General features: G+C 39.9%; 2 protein-coding genes across 5 annotated transcripts in view; both read left to right on the top strand.

Annotated features, from left to right (window-relative positions):
- The window catches only part of MLF1 (myeloid leukemia factor 1), a 30,715-nt gene extending 26,508 nt beyond the window's left edge, over window positions 1-4,207 (top strand). For 2 of the 4 annotated variants that reach the window (XR_001295858.2, XR_309749.3), the window contains 3 exons: window positions 917-1,055; window positions 1,836-1,898; window positions 2,608-4,207. Coding sequence is in view for 2 of the 4 variants with exons in the window: in XM_005675392.3 (XP_005675449.1) it covers window positions 917-1,055; window positions 2,608-2,710 (242 nt within the window). In the remaining 2 variants the exon portion in view is untranslated. The remainder of the gene's footprint in view (window positions 1-916; window positions 1,056-1,835; window positions 1,899-2,607) is intronic. The other 2 variants (XM_005675392.3, XM_005675391.3) reach the window with 1 other exon arrangement.
- The window catches only part of GFM1 (G elongation factor mitochondrial 1), a 52,102-nt gene continuing 43,814 nt past the window's right edge, over window positions 11,566-19,853 (top strand). Inside the window, exons 1-5 of the mRNA XM_005675390.3 lie at window positions 11,566-11,762; window positions 14,022-14,174; window positions 15,641-15,773; window positions 16,221-16,425; window positions 18,561-18,677. Coding sequence (XP_005675447.1) covers window positions 11,673-11,762; window positions 14,022-14,174; window positions 15,641-15,773; window positions 16,221-16,425; window positions 18,561-18,677 — 698 coding nt within the window. The 5' untranslated portion in view covers window positions 11,566-11,672. The remainder of the gene's footprint in view (window positions 11,763-14,021; window positions 14,175-15,640; window positions 15,774-16,220; window positions 16,426-18,560; window positions 18,678-19,853) is intronic.

Below are 19,853 nucleotides of genomic sequence, written 5' to 3'. Positions count from 1 at the left end.
AAAAGTGATGATATATATGGATCAAGCTCATCTTTTCCACTTCCTATATTTTCTACTCATTCTTTAATGCATTCAATTCTTTCTAGTGTCCTAACTCTTCTCATTATAGTTTTTAAGTTATATTCATTTCCTGTTTTTAGAAAGTATTTTAAATAAAAATGTTTTATCATAGTAAAGAGTTTTAATTATTGTTTCATTTTAGAAAAAGAAATTCTCTTAAGGTTAGAATTGGAGAAAATTATTCTTATGCAATGAGATGAAAGCCACAACATCTTAACCTTTCTTCAATTTTAACCTTTGCAGTTTGATCACATTTAAATATATACAGAATACTTCACAATAATTAACATATTTAAGAAAATTTTGGCAAAGTAACATTGTTGTGCAGGCAATCTGAAAGAACAAGTATTGTCATTTACTTATCGTTATTATAGAATTTAGATTACCTACTTCATAGCAACATAAATTGGCAGATGAGTAACCTATTTTAGGAAACTGAAACAGAAACTTGTGAGGCCAAATTATGTAGTGAAATTGTGAGATTAATAGGAAGTGCTAGCCCCAGGAGGACTGTCCTCCAAGTACAGAGGAAAAGTGGGATCACTGTGAGATGACCAAGGAAGAAAGAAAGACTGTAAGTCAGTGTCACTGGGTCATGGGGTCCAGGGATAGAATAACATGATATCCAGGCAGGTGTGGGAAAAAATAGCTCATCAATAACCAAATTACCAGCAGGGATAGGAGAGGAACAAATAGAAAAGGAAATATCACTCTGAGTCAAAGACCTTTATATTTGAAGCAGTTTCCTATCTCTAAGGTTAGGCTGATGGAAACACCAGGGAACGTGTAGGGAGCAGAGCAGTTACTGACAGTTGACACCTTACTACTTACCCTTTCATTTTGATACTTAATGTAGGTGATGCTCATGCTTTTGATGATGAGTGGCAAAATGAGATTCTGAAGTACCAGCCAAGGGGACAATGGCGCAATCTAGATAACTCTAGAATGCGAAGTGTTGGTCATGAGAATTCAGGATCCCGAGAACTTAAAAGAAGGTAAAAGTTATTTCTAATTAAATTGTGTTTTTTCAAAACAAATTAGAAGGAAAGTTATGTAATTTTACCTCTGTTATCCGGAAGTTTTGATTGATGTCCAGGTAGTATCAATGTTTTGTGAAAGGTGTAATAATTTTAAATTACATCTGAGTATTCCAACACAAATTTAAATTTGTACCTGAAACCCAATAATATTTTAGGATTGTATGACTAGTAACTCACTAGCAAATTATGCTTTAGACAGTGGGACTAAAATCCTCCTAAGGAAAAGTGATCTACTATAATGCAGTTATTCTTATGCAACAGATTCTCATCTGGAGAGAGTAGGAGTTGTACATTTTGTACTAGGTAAAGATACCGGTGTTGTACTAGGTAAAGATACTGGCATTTAGGGATATGGTAAGGGGAGAGGGACTGTAGCTATAAAAGGCTGAATGAAACTTCCCTAACAAATCAAAATTGAGCATTTAATGACAAACATGTTTTTAGATACTTACATATTAAATAGTATGTTGCAATATCTGTATTAGATATTTTGGAAGAATTTTGCAAAAACTTTAGCCTCATTTGGAATTACCTTTTGGAGTAGATGTGAAATACAAATATGCTAAAACCATCTTTAAAGATGAGACTTGGACACATTTAGTGTGTATTCTAGAGTTACAATTTAATTTGGTTCTCTGGGGGAAAATTGAAAACACTACCTCATTCCTGTTGCCATTAGACTTGAGAGAGAGAGAGAGAGGCCTCACCAGGCCTCAAAACAGAAATCTGTTCTAGGCTTTAAGAGAGTGGAGGATCGCTGCAGAAGGTGGAAGCCTGCCCAGAACCAGCGAGCAACAAGTGGGTACCAAGTAAACCAGAAGCCTTGTACAGAATTTTGTGTGCTATTTTAAAATACTTGTCTAGAAATTTAGAGCCCTAATGTTTTCCATAGAAAACTTGCTCCTCTATTATTTGTAAACCATAATTGTCTCACTTTGAAAAGTTCATTGATAAAAACCTAACAGTGCTATAATCAAACCTAAGTTTGCCTGTGAGATTCAGGTCCCAGCTAGAGAAAAGCATGCTCCTTGTAGATGGTTTATAAATCTATAACCCTATCAGTGGCATTTTCTGTAAACCAGCACTGTCCAGCTGAACTTTCTGAAATGATTTTTGCAGTGATGAAAATGTTACACATCTGTACTGTCTAGTATGGTAGCCACTAGCCCCATGTGGCTATTGAATCACACTTGAAAAGGCAGTGATGCAGCCAAGGAACTGAATTTTGAAATTCTATGTATTTTAATTAATTTAAATGTAAATGATGTGGCTAGTGGCTATGATGTTGGACAGCATGGTTCAAAGGTAAACAGTTAAATCTGTCTCAGGGAAGCAGCTGTTGCTCTCTTAAATGTTAAGTGAAATTGTCTGCCATATGTTTTTCAAAGCTATTATGGAACTCTTAAGATAAAACTCACCTTAAATTACAGTGGCCTTTATCAAGTTTGTGTTGATGTTTTAATGACCATTTAATAATGATATTAATGTTCACATGTATATTTCTTAGGGAGAAACATCAAAGTCCAGCCATTGAACATGGAAGAAGATCAAATGTTTCTGTGGACAAACTCAACATCAAAGGATCGCCTGTGAAAATCAACAAAAAATAAATAGCATTGCATTTGATTTCTTTAGTTTTGATTGTTTTAACAGAGAAAGTAATGGTGCTGGGTAATACACATAAGACCAATCTTTTGTTATTAAATCAGTACTGTTCTTAGCAACTTTCTTCTGAATATTCTTGAAAATGCTCACTTTGTATTGTCCCTACTTTAGGAATAAAACTTGAATCTTCAACAGTGCAAGCTGTTAAACATTCTCTTAACACTCTTTAAAACATAACACATGCTGATTTTGCTTTCATAATTATTTTTATATTGGTTATGTTTTCCCCTGTATATTCAAGATTGAACGTACAACTGTTCCATCATATAAAATTAGTTAAAATAAATAAACTGCTCAAAAATAGTCCCAGTGTTTTAGCAACACTATAATAGAGTGATGTTAATAAAGGTTAAAATTATTTAGCTCAAATTTTATAATGTGTTTATGTAGCCAGCCAGCTTAAAGAATTTTTAAAAATAAAGCAAAAACTAGTACTCTTTATAAAAAATTAGTTGTTATTTTGATAAAGGACATAAAGAATAAGCAAATAGTTCATTTTTGAAGAGGTTTTAAATTGCTAATATACCTGAATTTTCTTATCATTTCTTTATACAGTATATTCTTTTTTTGTTCTGTATTACATTTTTAACACTCATCAGACTTTCCATTGACCTTTCTCTTTAACATCTTAAGGTAGCATATTCTGTTCTCCTTTCTCAAAGACAGCTTAATTTATCTCCATGGTTAAGATTCTAAAGTTGGATTGTCCTTGGAGAAACTCTGCTCAGCCTCTTTGTGACATTTAGAAAAATGCATTTGGTATTCTGCAAACCTTAATGATTGATTATCTCAAAATTTCTTAGACAGGTGATGTGTGTGTTTGAGCACAGTACTTAATAATTCAACTGTTCCCTTTTTAATTATACTATTTAAAAATTCAGCTCTTGAATTTTCTGTTCTAGAATTATAGCATTGATCTGTTTATATAAATTTAAGCATAAAGCTTATGAAAATATAAAATCTTAACTCTTTAAGTTTTTGTCGTTTCAAAGGGAGGAAAAAAGAACAAAGTCAACTAACACTCTATAATCCTAATATCTTCCTTTTAAAACTTTGGTATTAGAATTGTGTAATTGTGCTTATACTCTTCTAATTTTCTGTATCATATCCTGTTAATATTAGTAGTCGTGTTTCATGCCTTTAGTCTCTAAAATAAAATCCGTATGTGTCATCTCATTTTTAGAATGGAAAGTAATTGAGCATGTATCAGTTAAAGATGTTAAAATTTTCCTCTATGAATAATGAATATACTAATAACATACTATTACACGTTGGGGACTTATAAGGCATTGGTTTTAAATAATACGTTTGTGTAAATTCACTGGATAGATCAAAATCCAGTAGACACTGTAGTTATTCTCCTAAATTATTACACTGATTGTTAACTCAAATCATTGTATTCAAATATGAAACACACTTGAATAAATATTGTATTTACAAGAGTATAACTTTCATGCATCATATAACAGAATTCATAGATGCTTTTTTCACCCCAGTTTGTTCACCGTGGCAATCATATTAAAATTGAATTAAATATGTATTTCCTCTTCTGCCACAGTGCTTCCTAGGGGGCTATTTATAAAATATATGACATCCAGGGATTAAATTGGAATGAAAACTGACCTTTTCCAGTCCTGTGGCCACTGCTGAGTTTTCCAAATTTGCTGGCATATTGAGTGGAGCACTTTCACAGCATCATCTTTCAGGATTTGAAATAGCTCCACTGGAATTCCATCACCTCCACTAGCTTTGTTCATAGTGATGCTTTCTAAGGCCCACTTGACTTCACATTCCAGGATGTCTGGCTTTAGATGAGTGATCACACCATCATGATTATCCAGGTCGTGAAGATCTTTTTTGTATAGTTCTTCTGTGTATTCTTGCCACCTCTTCTTAATATCTTCTGCTTCTGTTAGGTCCAGACCATTTCTGTCCTTTACCGAGCCCATCTTTGCATGAAATGTTACCTTGGTATCTCTAATTTTCTTGGAGAAATCTCTAGTCTTTCCCATTCTGTTGTTTTCCTCTATTTCTTTGCATTGATCACTGAGGAAGGCTTTATCTCTTCTTGCTATTCTTTGGAACTCTGCATTCAGATGCTTGTATCTTTCCTTTTCTCCTTTGCCTTTCACTTCTTTTCACAGCTATTTGTAAGGCCTCCCCAGACAGCCATTTTGGTTTTTTGCATTTCTTTTCCATGGGGATGGTCTTCATCCCTATCTCCTGTACAATGTCGTGAACCTCAGTCCATAGTTCATCAGGCACTCTATCTATCAGATCTAGGCTCTTAAATCTATTTCTCACTTCCACTGTATAATCATAAGGGATTTGATTTAGGTCATACCTAAATGGTCTAGTGGTTTTCCCTACTTTCTTCAATTTAAGTCTGAATTTGGCAATAAGGAGTTCATGATCTGAGCCACAGTCAGCTCCCGGTCTTGTTTTTGCTAACTGTATAGAGCTTCTCCATCTTTGGCTGCAAAGAATAGAATCAATCTGAGTTCGGTGTTGACCATCTGGTGATGTCCATGTGTAGAGTCTTCTCTTGTGTTATTGGAAGAGGGTGTTTGCTATGACCAGTGCATTTTCTTGGCAAAACTCTTATTAGTCCTTGCCCTGCTTCATTCCGCATTCCAAGGCCAAATTTGCCTGTTACTCCAGGTGTTTCTTGACTTCCTACGTTTGCATTCCAGTCCCCTATAATGAAAAGGACATCTTTTTGGGGTGTTAGTTCTAGAAGGTCTTGTAGGTCTTTATAGAACCATTTAACTTCAGCTTCTTCAGCATTGCTGGTTGGGGCATAAACTTGGATAACTGTGATATTGAATGGTTTGCCTTGGAAACGAACAGAGATCATTCTGTCATTTTTGAGACTGCATCCAAGTACTGCATTTCAGACTCTTTTGTTGACCATGATGACTACTCCATTTCTTCTGAGGGATTCCTGCCCGCAGTAGTAGATATAATGGTCATCTGAGTTAAATTCACCCATTCCAGTCCATTTTAGTTCACTGATTCCTAGAATGTTGACATTTGCTCTTGCCATCTCTTGTTTGACCACTTCCAATTTGCCTTGATTCATGGACCTGACATTCTATGTTCCTATGCAATATTGCTCTTTACAGCATCGGACTTTGTTTCTATCACCAGTCACATCCACAGCTGGGTATTGTTTTTGCTTTGGCCCCATCCCTTCTTTCTTTCTGGACTTATTTCTCCACTGATCTCCAGTAGCATATTGGGCACCTACTGACCTGGGGAGTTCCTCTTTTCAGTATCCTATTATTTTGCCTTTTCATACTGTTCATGGGGTTCTCAAGGCAAGAATACTGAAGTGGTTTGCCATTCCCTTCTCCAGTGGACCACATTCTGTCAGACCTCTCCACCATGACCCGCCCGTCTTGGGTTGCCCCGTGGGCATGGCTTGGTTTCATTGAGTTAGACAAGGCTGTGGTCCTAGTGTGATTAGATTGACTAGTTTTCTGTGAGTATGGTTTCAGTGTGTCTGCCCTCTGATGCCTCTTGCAACACCTACCATCTTACTTGGGTTTCTCTTACCTTGGGCGTGGGGTATCTCTTCACGGCTGCTCCAGCAAAGCACAGCCGCTGTTTCCTTACCTTGGACGAAGGGTATCTCCTCACTGCCACCCTTCCTGACCTTCAACGTGGGATAGCTCCTCTAGGCCCTCCTGTGCCAGTGCAGCAACCACTCCTTGGACGTGGGTTGATCTTCCCGGCCCCTGCCCCTGGCCTTGGGCGCAGGGTGGCTCCTCCCAGCAGCCGTCCCTGGCCTCGGACGTGGGGTGGCTCCTCCCAGCCACCGCCCCTGGCCTCGGACAAGGGTGGCTTCTCTGGCTGTTCCTGTGCTGTCGCAGCCTGGCACTCTCAACCACTGCCCCTGACCTCGGATGAGGGGTAGCTGCTCTCTACCGCGCTGAGTGTGCCGGCCATTGCAGCCACTTGCACTGAGAGCGCCAGAAATTGTATGGACCTAACAAGCAGAAGATATTAAGAAGAGGTGGCAAGAATACACAGAAGAACTGTACAAAAAAGATCTTCACGACCTGGATAATCACGATGGTGTGATCACTCATCTAGAGCCAGTCATCCTGGAATGTGAAGTCAAGTGGGCCTTAGAAAGCATCACTATGAACAAAGCTAGTGGAGGTGATGGAATTCCAGTGGAGCTATTTCAAATCCTGAAAGATGATGCTGTGAAGGTGCTCCACTCAATATGCCAGCAAATTTGGAAAACTCAGCAGTGGCCACAGGACTGGAAAAGGTCAGTTTTCATTCCAATCCCAAAGAAAGGCAATGCCAAAGAATACTCAAACTACCGAACAATTGCACTCATCTCACACACTAGTAAAGTAATGCTCAAAATTCTCCAAGCCAGGCTTCAACAATATGTGAACCGTGAACTTCCTGATGTTCAAGACGGTTTTCGAAAAGGCAGAGGAACCAGAGATCAAATTGCCAACATCCGCTGGATCATGGAAAAAGCAAGAGAGTTCCAGAAAAACATCTATTTCTGCTTTATTGACAATGCAAAGCCTTTGACTGTGTGGATCACAATAAACTGTGGAAAATTCTGAGAGAGATGGGAATACCAGACCACCTAACCTGCCTCTTTTGAAATCTGTATGCAGGTCAGGAAGCAACAGTTAGAACTGGACATGGAACAAGTGACTGGTTCCAAATAGGAAAAGGAGTCCATCAAGGCTGTATATTGTCACCCTGCTTATTTAACTTATATGCAGAGTACATCATGAAAAACACTGGACTGGAAGAGAAACAAGCTGGAATCAAGGTTGCTGGGAGAAATATCAATAACCTCAGATATGCAGATGACACCACCCTCATGGCAGAATGTGAAGAGGAACTAAAAAGCCTCTTGATGAAAGTGAAAGAGGAGAGTGAAAACGTTGGCTTAAAGCTCAACATTCAGAAAACGAAGATCATGGCATCTGGTCCCATTACTTCATGGGAAATAGATAGGGAAACAGTGGAAACAGTGTCAGGTTTTATTTTTGGGGCTCCAAAATCACTGCAGATGGTGACTGCAGCCATGAAGTTAAAAGACGCTTACTCCTTGGAAGGAAAGTTATGACCAACCTAGATAGCATATTCAAAAGCAGAGACATTACTTTGCCGACTAAAGTCCATCTAGTCAAGGCTATGGTTTTTCCTGTGGTCCTGTATGGATATGAGAGTTGGACTGTGAAGAAGGCTGAGCACTGAAGAATTGATGCTCTTGAACTGTGTTGTTGGAGAAGACTCTTGAGAGTCCCTAGGACTGCAAGGAGATCCAACCAGTCCATTCTGAAGGAGATCAGCCCTGGGATTTCTTTGGAAGGAATGATGCTAAAGCTGAAACTCCAGTACTTTGGCCACCTCATGCAAAGAGTTGACTCATTGGAAAAGACTCTGATGCTGGGAGGGATTGGGGGCAGGAGGAGAAGGGGACGATAGAGGATGAGATGGCTGGATGGCATCACGGACTCGATGGACATGAGTCTGAGTGAACTCCGGGAGTTGGTGATGGACAGAGAGGCCTGGCATGCTTCAGTTCATGGGGTCGCAAAGAGTTGGACACGACTGAGTGACTAAACTGAACTGAACTGAAAGATTAAATGTCATTCTTTACGTTCACACACTGCTGAAATTGACTTTTTCCAGTATTTATTTTTATCCTAATTCTGAAGTCAGTGAAAGTCACTCAGTCGTGTCCGACTCTGCAACACCATGGACTATACAGTCCATGGAATTCTCCAGGCCAGAATACTGGAGTGGGTAAGCCTTTCCCTTCTCCAGGGGATCTTCCCAACCCTGGGATTGAGCCTAGGTCTCCAGCATTGCAGGCGGATTCTTTACCAGTTGAACCACAAGGGAAGCCCATTCTGAAGTCAACTAGTATAAAAAAGAAGGGTCGCCATAACTTGTAGTTCACATATTATTTTTTCTTTATTGACAACCACTGATCTTCCTGGAAGTCTGCATCTTTGGGGAATGTAAGGTTGTTAACCATTTGGTGAATGTGGCCTTGACAGTAAGGTCAAGTTGAGTACTTAGGTTCCTTGCTACTTTAGTGATTTTCCTGGTAACTCAGTCCCAGGGATAGATTTCCATTACTTACCTTTATGATTTCATTATCTATTACTGTCACAGGGCAGTGGCAGGAGCACATTGGTATCAGATGGTGACTTGCTCATGGCAATGTGATGGTATTTGGATGTGGGGCCTTTGTAAGGTTATGAGGGTGGAGCCCTCACTAATACAATTAAAGCCTTTGTAAAAGAGACCGTCTCAATGGACTTGAATTTGATCAAACTCTGGGAGATAGTGGAGGATGGACTGGCAGGCTACAGTCCATGGGATTGCAAAGAGTGGGACATGACTTAGCAACTGAACAACAACAAAAAAGAGACCCTGGGGTCCCTGGTGGTTTTGGCAGTAAAGAATCTGCCTACCAATGCATGAGATGTGGGTTTGATCCTTGGGTTGGGAAGATCCCCTGGAGGAGGAAATGTATTTTCCTGGAGTATTTCCCACTCCAGTATTCTTACCTGGGAAAATCCAGTGGACAGAGGAGCCTGGTGGGCTGCAGTCCGTGGGGTTGCGAAGGGTCAGACATGACACAGCGACTAAACAACAGAAACAACAAACAAGACCCTTGACAGCTCACCTGTTCTTTCTGCCTTGTGTGCACACAGTGAGAAGGTGGCCTCCACGAACCAGGAAGTTCCACACACTGTCACTGAATCTCCTGGAGCCCTGATCTCAGGCTTCCCACCCTGCAGAACTGTGTGAAATAAATTTCAGTTGTTTACAAGTCACCCAGTCTATGGTGCTTTTGTTATAGCAGACTGAATGGGCTAAGATGGTAGTATTCGGCTAGTCAGGCTAGGATATTTTGGAGAGTCTACTGAGGTTTGACTAGACCCTCACTGCAGTGAATCAGGACCTTCATTGAATTTATCTTTATTCTTGTATATTATAAAATGACTATGAATTAGCAGAATGTGCAATTACTTTAAACATATGTGTTTTTTGTTATTTTAAAACTTAAGTAATTTATAAAGTGTGAAACCTAGCTAGACGGTTTTTGGTTTTTGTCTTCCAGTTCTTTCTGTGGAGCAAACAAAAGTTCATTACTTTGGTTAAAAGTGGTGATTAATAAAAAAAATTAATATACTTGGTATAATAATTACAGAAAAATATGAGTATAAATATACACACACAGGAAGAGTATGAATTTTTACTCTAGGAAATTTAGTTTGTTAAAATGATAATTTCAAAAAGCAATTTCAAAAGTAACATACCTTTGTACTTAAATTATACCTTAAAATTAAAGTAAAACCTTAATTTTATTACCATTTACATAACTATTATTTAATTTGTATATTTTAAACAAATACAAAGGTTTATAAAGACTCAATTTTTGAAAGCCTACAAATAAAGTTTGCTTAAAAGTGTATTCAACATTAATGGATTTATTCATCAAAGTCAGTCCTTTACTGCAAATTAACACATGGTTGATATAAAAAAAATAAGCCCAAATTCATGATCGAATCTATGGTTTTTCTTGTCTCTTGTAATATACTCTGATTTCTATTTATTTGCACTTACTCATTTAACAAGTATTTATTGAGCAAAGCAAGGAGTACAGCAATTAACAAAATCACATCACTGTCCTTTTGGAGCAGTTCTCATTGGGAGAGTCAGACAGCAGACAGTTGTGTAAAGTGTGTCTGGATCTATCTAAGAAGAGCTCTGAAGGAAAATGAAGCAGTGCACAACATAGGGAAGAGCTTGGTCAGGGAACACCTAATTGATCGGATATTTGAACAGAGAAGGGAAAGAGTCATGCCTGTATCAGGAGGAGAGCACCTGGCTCTGGTTATGTGCGGGTCAGCAAGGAGGCAGAGAGGAAAAAGAGCAAGCGAAGTAGGGCTACGCTCGACTTGGCTGCTCAAGCAAGGCTTTGTAGGTGCTTATTCTGAGGGTTATATATTGTTTTATTTAGTTATTTAAATTTTTAAGGTAATGAAAAGCTTTCAGATTAAAAAATTAAGTTATAAAAAATTTCAAGCCTACGCTAAAGTAAAGATGACAGTGACTGATTCACTGGATGGGTGTTTTCAGCAGAAAAATGACACACTCAGGCTTAAAAGGATCCCTTTTAGTGACTGTGAACAGGATAGACCGAGCAGCTGCAGGGCAGAAGCAGTAAGGTCAGGTAGGCTATGACAGTAATTTCTAGAGACAGCAGTGTTTTGAGAGGTGGGGAGAAGGTGCAGATTCTGGATCCATTTTTTAACGTAGTGCTCATAGTACATGCCCACTGACTAAAGCAGGAAAGTCAGGGGTTCAAAGTGACATTTTTGGTCCCGGCAACTCTAAGAATGGAGTTTCCGTTGAGACGAAGACTGCAGAAGAAGGTTTTGAGGGGAAGATCATTAGCTCCTATGCCTCCAAGAAATCGAAGTGGAATTTCAAGGATGCTATCTTCTATATGGACTAGACATATCCTTTTAGTAGCATAAATAACTATTTTGAATTTTGAATTTTAAATATTATAAACATTTCCCCACTTTGCTGTATAGGCAAAGCAAATAAGGGCTGCATCTTTCTGGCAACATGCGTAAAAAGCATTAGCTGCGCAAAGCGACTGCGCTTTCTCTTCCCAGTCGGTAGAGGGCATCCGGGCAGCGGAGGACGCCGCTCTATCCTGAGATCCGGAAGCTTCTCCCTCTCTCTTTTTTTTCCTCTCCTCCCTCGTATCCTTCGCCCCGGAAGTGTTCTTCCGCACTGATTGCCGGCGTGACTTTGACCGCTTCCAGTAGTAGTGCTGGTTGCTGGACAGAGCCGGAGTCGAGGGACCTTCTCTCCTGGGCTGAGTTCGCCATGAGGTTGCTGGGAGCTGCCGCCGCCGCGGCTGTGGGCCGCGGGCCGCTCCCGCGGGTTCCCGCAGTCCTGAGCTGGCAGGGGAAGCAGGTAGTGGAGTCTGGCTGGGCAAGACCGCACTACGGTCTGTCCCCGGGACCTTGCGGTGCGTCCGGGACCAGGGGGGAAGCGACAGCCCTCCCTCCCTGGCATCTCTTTACTGACAACTGCGAATGGACCTCAGTGTGAAAAGCCCCCTGGGTATCTGCATAGCTGCTGGTTATTAATGAGCAGCGTCTCTGTGCCCTGGGAGGGGCGGCCTCCCGTTAAGCCTTGTATTTTTGGTATACCTTAAAGAGAAGAGGTACCTGGAATGAAGATCAAGACAACTGAAAAATTAGTGTGTTCAGGGCTCGAACCCAGGGCTTCTGGCTTATTATCCAGCGCTCTTTTCAGTACAGCGGGTCGTTGGGCTGAGTGCTATCTCTTTTAGCTGACCTGGGTTATTTGATTTGTAGCCTTACCTTCCCAGTACCTTTCTTTTCTTCTGTCTGCCTTTTGCGGGACGCGGGGAGAGGTCGCAGAGTGGACTAGCATTCAGTTCAGTTTAGTTGCTCAGTCGTATCCGACTCTTCGCGACCCCATGAACAGCGGCACGCCAGGCCTCCCTGTCCATCACCAACTCTCGGAGCCTACCCAAACCCATGTCCATTGAGTCGGTGATGCCATCCAACCATCTCATCCTCTGTCATCCCCTTCTCCTGCCCTCAATCTTGCCCAGCATCAGGGTCTTTTCCAGTGAGTTAGCTCTTCGCATCAGGTGGCCAAAGTATTGGAGTTTCGGTTTCAGCATCAGTCCTTCCAAAGAACACCCAGGACTGATCTCCTTAAGGATGGACTGGTTGGATCTCCTTGCAGTCCAAGGGACCCTCAAGGGTCTTCTCCAACACCACAGTTCAAAAGCATCAATTCTTTGACACTCAGCTTTCTTTATAGTCCAAATCTCACATCCATACGTCACTACTGGAAAAACAATAGAATGACTTTCGTTGACAAAGTAATGTCTGCTTTTGAATATGCTATCTAGATTGGTCATAACTTTCCTTCCAGGGAGCAAGCGTCTTTTAATTTCATGGCTGCAGTCACCATCTGCAGTGATTTTGGAGCCCCCCAAAATAAAGTCAGCTGCTGTTTCCACTGGTTCCCCATCTATTTGCCATGAAGTGATGGGACCAGATGCCATGATCTTCATTTTCTGAATGTTGAGCTTTAAGCCAACTTTTTCACTCTCCTCTTTCACTTTCATCAAGAGGCTCTTTAGTTCTTCTTCACGTTCTGCCAGAAGGGTGGTGTCATCTGCATATCTGAGGTTATTGATATTTCTCCCGGAAATCTTGATTCCAGCTTGTGCTTCATCCAGCCCAGACTTTCTCATGGTGTACTCTGCATATAAGTTAAATAAACAGGGTGACAGTGTACAGCCTTGATGTACTCCTTTTCCTATTTGGAACCAGTCTGTTGTTCCATGTCCAGTTCTGATTATTGCTTCCTGACCTGCATTAGGTAGGAGTTGATCCTTTCCTGTCATGCAGAACTTTGCTTTGCTTGCTGATATCCCAGGAGTTTAGCAACTAAGCACTGATCACCCAGATTCCATTTTCTGAGTGGAAATCAATTACGTACTTTCTTCTACTTCCCCTTATCTAGAAGTGGCTGCAGTGCATTTTGGATGTGTAGTCATGTAGGGAGAGATTTATATTATGTCTTGATTGCATAAAATGCAGAATTCCCTGTCACCACTGGAGTACAATAAAGTTGGAGTAAAAGGTGTCGTTGTTTAAAAGTTATTGTTTTGGGGTAGAAGGAATTGGCAACCTTTTGTACACTGCCTTGAACATATTGGCACCTCCGCATACAGCTTAAAAATCCTCAAAAATCCTTGCTAGTTGTGAATCTACAATAAGAAGGAACAGGGGAAAATCAAAGTAAAATTTAGAGTGAAAACCATTTCCTATTAAAGCAGCTATTGGGAACTTTATGATTTTATCAGTCTCAGTGTATGTTTTCAAACCTGTGCCATTTAGTAAAAATATCTGTCCATTTATTAATTTATTAATAAACTATTAATAAATAATGTATTAATTTGCATGTATTTTTTCTGAGGTTTTTTTTTTTAAGAGTATGCTTTTCCTATTCTCCCTTGCAATGTCTTCCTTGGTTATAGGAGTTGACAGTTGAGACATTCACTGTTTTGCCTTTTCAGGCTATCTCCTATGCCGTTTTGTGTTCATCGAGATTTCTCATTCACCCCTTTCTAATTGTCCACTGTTATCTCATGAAATGCACTGAATCGAGCTCTTATTTTTTCAGGCTAATTGGAAGATCTGCCGATGGTGTTCATCAGGGGTGATTCCTAATGAAAAGATACGAAATATTGGAATCTCAGCTCACATTGATTCTGGGAAAACTACATTAACAGAGCGAGTGCTTTACTACACTGGCAGAATCGCAAAAATGCATGAGGTATGGGGTTCATGGTTGACTTCAGATTAGTTTCACCTTGGTTTGATTGTTTTGTAAGGATTTAATAAACTTCACAATCCTGAAAGATTAGAAAGATGGTAACCCTGGAAATTTAATCAGAATCACAAAGTGGATAGCTCAGGTTGGCTTGAAATGTTGCTCTGAGGAGTTTCTTTAGAAATCATCACTCTGGGTATCCTGAGTAGATTGTTTTTTTTAAAATGTTAAGTCAATCCGAGAAAACCATAATTGAAAAAGACACGTGTACCCTAGAGTTCCTCACAGTGCTATTTACAACAGCTAGGACTTGGAAGCAACCTTGATATGTCCATCAACAGATGAGTAGAGAGAGAGACACACACACAAACATGAATATTAACCAGGCATAAAAAAGAATGTTTTAGTGAGATGGAGTCTGTTATATAGAGTGAAGTAAGTCAGAAAGAGAAAAGCAAATATTGTATATTAACATATATATATGGAGTCTAGAAAAATGGTTTTGATGAACCTGTTTGCAGGGAAGGAATGGAAACGCAAACATAGAGAATGGATTTGTGGACACGGTTGGGGAAGAAGAGAGTGGGATGAATGAAGAAAGTGGCATAGACGTATATGCCCTGCCATGTGCAAAATACATAGCTGGTGAAAAGTTGCTGTGTAACACAGGGATCCCAGCCTGGTGATCTGTGACCTAAAGGGGTGCGAGGAGAAAGTGGAGGGAGACTTAAGAGGGAGTGCGTATATGTACAATTATGACTGATTCATGTTGATCTATGACAAACCAACGCAACATTGTAGAGCAATTTTCCTCCAATTAAAAAATTTAAAAAAAGAATGTTAAGTCAATACGATATACCCCTAAGCAGCCATAAATATAATGTTTACATACTTTTAAATGTTTTGGAGAGATGTTTATAATGTTAAGTGGGGAAAGTGTTTAAAATGTTGATGTATAGTATTAGCCCACTAGTTAAAAATTACAGTTACCAGGAAAAAACTGTTTTAGAAAATCTTGGAACTCTCCTGAAGGCATAACATATCCAGTAACTCAACTTTCCACTTAAAAGTGTTACTTCAGATGAAGACCATCTTGTTAAATCACAGACTTTAGAAGCTGAATCCTTCTCACCCAGCCCTCAAAGTCCACGAGTAGCATAGAAGGGAAATACCTGTTCCCTGCACACCTGCTCACAGACTAACACAAGGCAGGTAGGAGAAACGTGGCAGAGAGAGCAAGGGTGGCTTTTAAGACCAGGTGACGCTCAGTGGTAGCAGCTGCTGACAACAGCAGTGAAAAAAGGGTTACTGTTAATAGAGGCCAAATACTGTAATCAGTTTTTGATTGAAATTTCCTGAGATTTGGTTTGACAATTAAGTTTCTCTGTGTTCTGGTTCCTTCTGTAAAGATGTCTTCCCTTCTTGGAAGGCAGGGACAGAGAAATCTGAATTGCTCTGCTTGTGTTTAGGTGAAAGGTAAAGATGGAGTTGGTGCCGTCATGGATTCCATGGAACTAGAGCGACAAAGAGGAATCACTATTCAGTCAGCGGCCACCTATACCATGTGGAAAGATGTCAATATCAACATCATAGATACTCCTGGTGAGTTGAGTTCTTGGTTTTATTGCAGCCTTTTGGGCAGCAACTCACTTCTTTCCTCTCCTATGACCTAGCTCATTTTTTAATATCAAATAAAACTCCAAAAGTGTAACTGTGAATTCCCTATTAGAGAAATCTGAATGGGACCTAAGATACTTCATCCTTAAGTGGTTTCTTTGAAAACCAGTGCAAATAAATAGTGACTAGGAAGATTCCTACCTTTTACATGTTGCTGCTCATTCCAGAGGTGCACATGCCCTAGTGTCTTTTTGAAGTTTGATTTTGTTAGGCCCCTGGACCTTACGGTTGGTGAATGATATTGGTGGTTTAAAGAATCCGCATTCTAATTAGAAGACTTCCATAATAATCAGAGGTAGACTTTTATCTGTGCACGTTGTAAAAATTCAGACTGCTTTTTAAGACCTTCACACACTTCTCTGTCTCGCTCAGGGCACGTGGACTTCACAATAGAAGTTGAAAGAGCCCTGAGAGTGCTGGATGGCGCAGTCCTGGTTCTCTGTGCGGTCGGAGGGGTGCAGTGCCAGACCATGACTGTCAACCGTCAGATGAAGCGCTACAATGTTCCGTTTCTCACTTTCATTAACAAGCTGGACCGCATGGGCTCCAACCCAGCCAGGGCCCTGCAGCAGATGAGGTACTGCACCTTAGAGCAGAGTGGAGTTATGATCCAGCTAACAGACCGCACATCTGGAAACACAGTTAATTCAGTGTCTTTGAGCTTTATCCTTAATATTTTTTTCCTTTTTAAAATTCACATATGTGAATTACTTATCTTAGTAAATGGAACCCTGATGTCCATAGTTTAGTTTGTGATATGATTTTATCAACTACTTTCTCTGTATAATAGGAGAAATATGACTTAAATTTTTAGAGAATTTGAAGCATTCAGAACTCATCTGGTGATTTGTAGTGTTGTAATTAGAGAAGTTATAATCTAGGACAGATTGTAAAGGTACTTCATGTTTATTTAGACAAGCGTAAAGGATTGAAACTCCAGTACTTTGGCCACCTCATGTGAAGAGTTGACTCATTGGAAAAGACTCTGATGCTGGGAGGGATTGGGGGCAGGAGGAGAAGGGGATGACAGGATGAGATGGCTGGATGGCATCACCAACTCAATGGACGTGAGTCTGAGTGAACTCCGGGAGTTGGTGATGGACAGGGAGGCCTGGCGTGCTGCGATTCATGGGGTCACAAAGAGTCGGACACGACTGAGCAACTGAAAGGGTTGTCTTCAGTTTTAACCTTTATTTGAGGAATTTTAATTTAACGCCTTAAATTGTCAGTACGACGCGATGTTCTTGTTTTCATCTGTTACTGTATTTGTTGGGATAGCAGCAGTCCTTCCTTCCTAGACATAACCCAGTGGTCTTCACACGATTTTACTTTTTTCACAGCACGATGTATTTCACACGCCTTTGAGAAGAGTCGATTTCACTTTTTACCTTTTGTAGATCTGTAGATGGAGCCATAGAGCTCCTACTCAAGTCTCCCGCGCCGGAGCTCTTGGATGCAGGCAGTCAAGTCTGTGGCAGTGGAGAGACTAATGTGTCTCATGACAGGAGATGCAGTGTTAGGGGCCTTGAAGTGACGGTGTTGCTGTGTGCTCTCTGATGGAGGTGACGTGTTTGAGAATATGCGAGTGAACCTTTTCTTTATTGGGTGTTTGTAATACTTTCTTGGTAAAATGAAATGTTTTCACTTTTTGTTCCAATTATATTTTACTTGTGGTTGGCAATAGCCGGGCTCTTTCCACCAAGTCTCTTTCTGAATTCCAGGCAGATTCTCTTTCAGCATTTATTTGACTATTTTGGTAGTCAAATACTGCTTTGCTCCACTCCCCTTTATCTGTTACCTCATCCTATAATTCCCATTAAATAGGTTTTGAAGCTTCTGAATCTGGCCTCTCTGTCTTACTTTTTCTGCCACACTTTCTCATACTTTCTGGTTCCTTCTCATTTTTCCATGGGTGATGAGAAAATTTTTGAGGTTAGTCTTCCAATTCACTTCTCTGGTATTCATCTGCTTCCCTTCTGTTATTTAGCCTGCTTTTTGTTCTTTTTAATCCCAGGAATTATGTAGTTCAGTTTCATATTAATGGAGGTGATTACTTCTTGGATCTTTACATTTTATTTTCTCTAGTAACTCTTCCCTTGGAAGTTAGTACTGTTTCTTGAACTCCCATCTCTTTCAAGCTGTTCGTTTCCTTCAAATATTTGGTAGTTCTTAGTTATCTGGTCAAAGTCACAGACTGAACAGCATATTTCTACTTGAATGTGAATTCCTGCCAGTGAGTGTCATTTCCGTTCTGTGGTTGTGCCTGATTGGATGCACAGGCTGATGATGAGTGTCTAATAACCACCGTATGGATTTTCCCTCTAAGGAACTTCCTTTTCGGATAGCTGTACTTGGCTTCACTTGTATTAGCTGATCCAAGAAGGAGATGTGGGCACAATTATCCCACCATCCTTCAATTTCCTGGCCAACCACTCAGTGGCCTGCCTTCTCCCTTCTGTGTCTGATTCAGGGTATTCTGGGGATCCAATGGGAAAAACACTTATCTTACAGTTACTTTTGTTGCCTAAATAGGGTTGTGCTTCCTGAGCACAACGAATTTGTCAATCTGTTCCCAGCTGCTTTGTACCTTTGGCTCTGACCTGCTAATCAATTCTAAAGATCTGCTATTGATTTCTTTTTTTAATTTATTTTGTCAGTTCAAAGAAATTTGGTGAAGAGAAAAAGGGGTAAACATGTGTTTTTATTTTTCAGGTCTAAACTAAGTCATAACGCAGCGTTTATGCAATTGCCCATTGGTTTAGAGAATGATTTTAAAGGTATTATAGATCTTATTGAGGAACGAGCCATCTATTTTGATGGAGACTTTGGGTAAGTGTTAAAAATATACTATTCAAATCTTATATTTTAAAAAAGTATCAAAGAGAAGGAAATGGATGAGTGCTTTAAATATAAACCTTTTTGAAATGAGACTGAAAAAAATGTCATCTAAGATGATTTTCTTTTAATGCATTTAATTCTAGTCACTTCCCATTTTGCTTAGCATTCATTCCAAGGGGGAGTATGTTACTCTTTGGATGATATATGTGTGTCACATTATGATATACATGGTATGGTGAAAGGAGGCCTTCAGCTTAAACTAATGATGTAATATCTCTTTTTCTACTTTTATTCATCAATCTATTCATTCGTTCTGTAGATTTTGTTGGAACAACTGCTGTGTCGTGAGTATTGTTATAAAAGCTGGGAAGAAAGAAGGGATTATAAATACTTCTCTACTTTATAGGATTACAAAGATAAAAAGATTAATGTGTAAAAGAAGTTACATATTCTTTTATATAAATAAAAGAATGTAGTTTGGGCAATACAAAAAGCAAATTGGTAACTTTTGACATGGTATTTGGTCCATCAACCAACTTTTGAGAGACCTTTGCATACAAAGCCCAGTGCTTATCAAACTGTGGCATTCAGAAAAATCACCTGGAAAAACGCACATATCTGGATCCATTAGCAGGGATTCTAATTCAGTAGCTATAGAGTGGGGCCTGGTATTTGCATTTCTGGAATGCTCCCAAGTGGCATTGATGTTTCAGATCTGAATGCCGTAGTTCGAGTGGCACTAAATAGACAGTGTGGGGAGTTGTAAGTGATCCTTTGTTCTGAAGAGTCGCTCTGGAGCCTGGCAGTTTCTCCAAAGGTCCTTTTTAAGGGGGTCACTTCCTTTGTTTGGAGAAGGAAATGGCAACCCACTCCAGTATTCTTGCCTGGAAGATCCCATGGACGGAGGAACCTGCAGTCCATGGGGTCGCAGAGTTGGACACAACTGAGTGACATTTACTTTACTTTACTTCCTCTGTTTTGGAACTGAGATTACTAGTCTGGCAGGTGGATGAAAGCCATTGTGATCAGATAACTATAGAGTTTATCTTTATTGACCATCTTTTACGTAAGGAGAAGATCAAGCCTATTCAGTGGACAAGGCGTTTCTCTCACTTTTTGTTCCACAACTAAGTAATGACAACCAAGTTTACTTCTCACTCCTTAGAA

The sequence above is a fragment of the Capra hircus genome, chromosome 1 (genome assembly GCF_001704415.2).
Source record: "Capra hircus breed San Clemente chromosome 1, ASM170441v1, whole genome shotgun sequence".
Taxonomy (NCBI): Eukaryota; Metazoa; Chordata; class Mammalia; order Artiodactyla; family Bovidae; genus Capra; species Capra hircus.
Note: the sequence above shows the minus strand (reverse complement) of the source record. Positions and strands in the feature narration are given on the sequence as shown.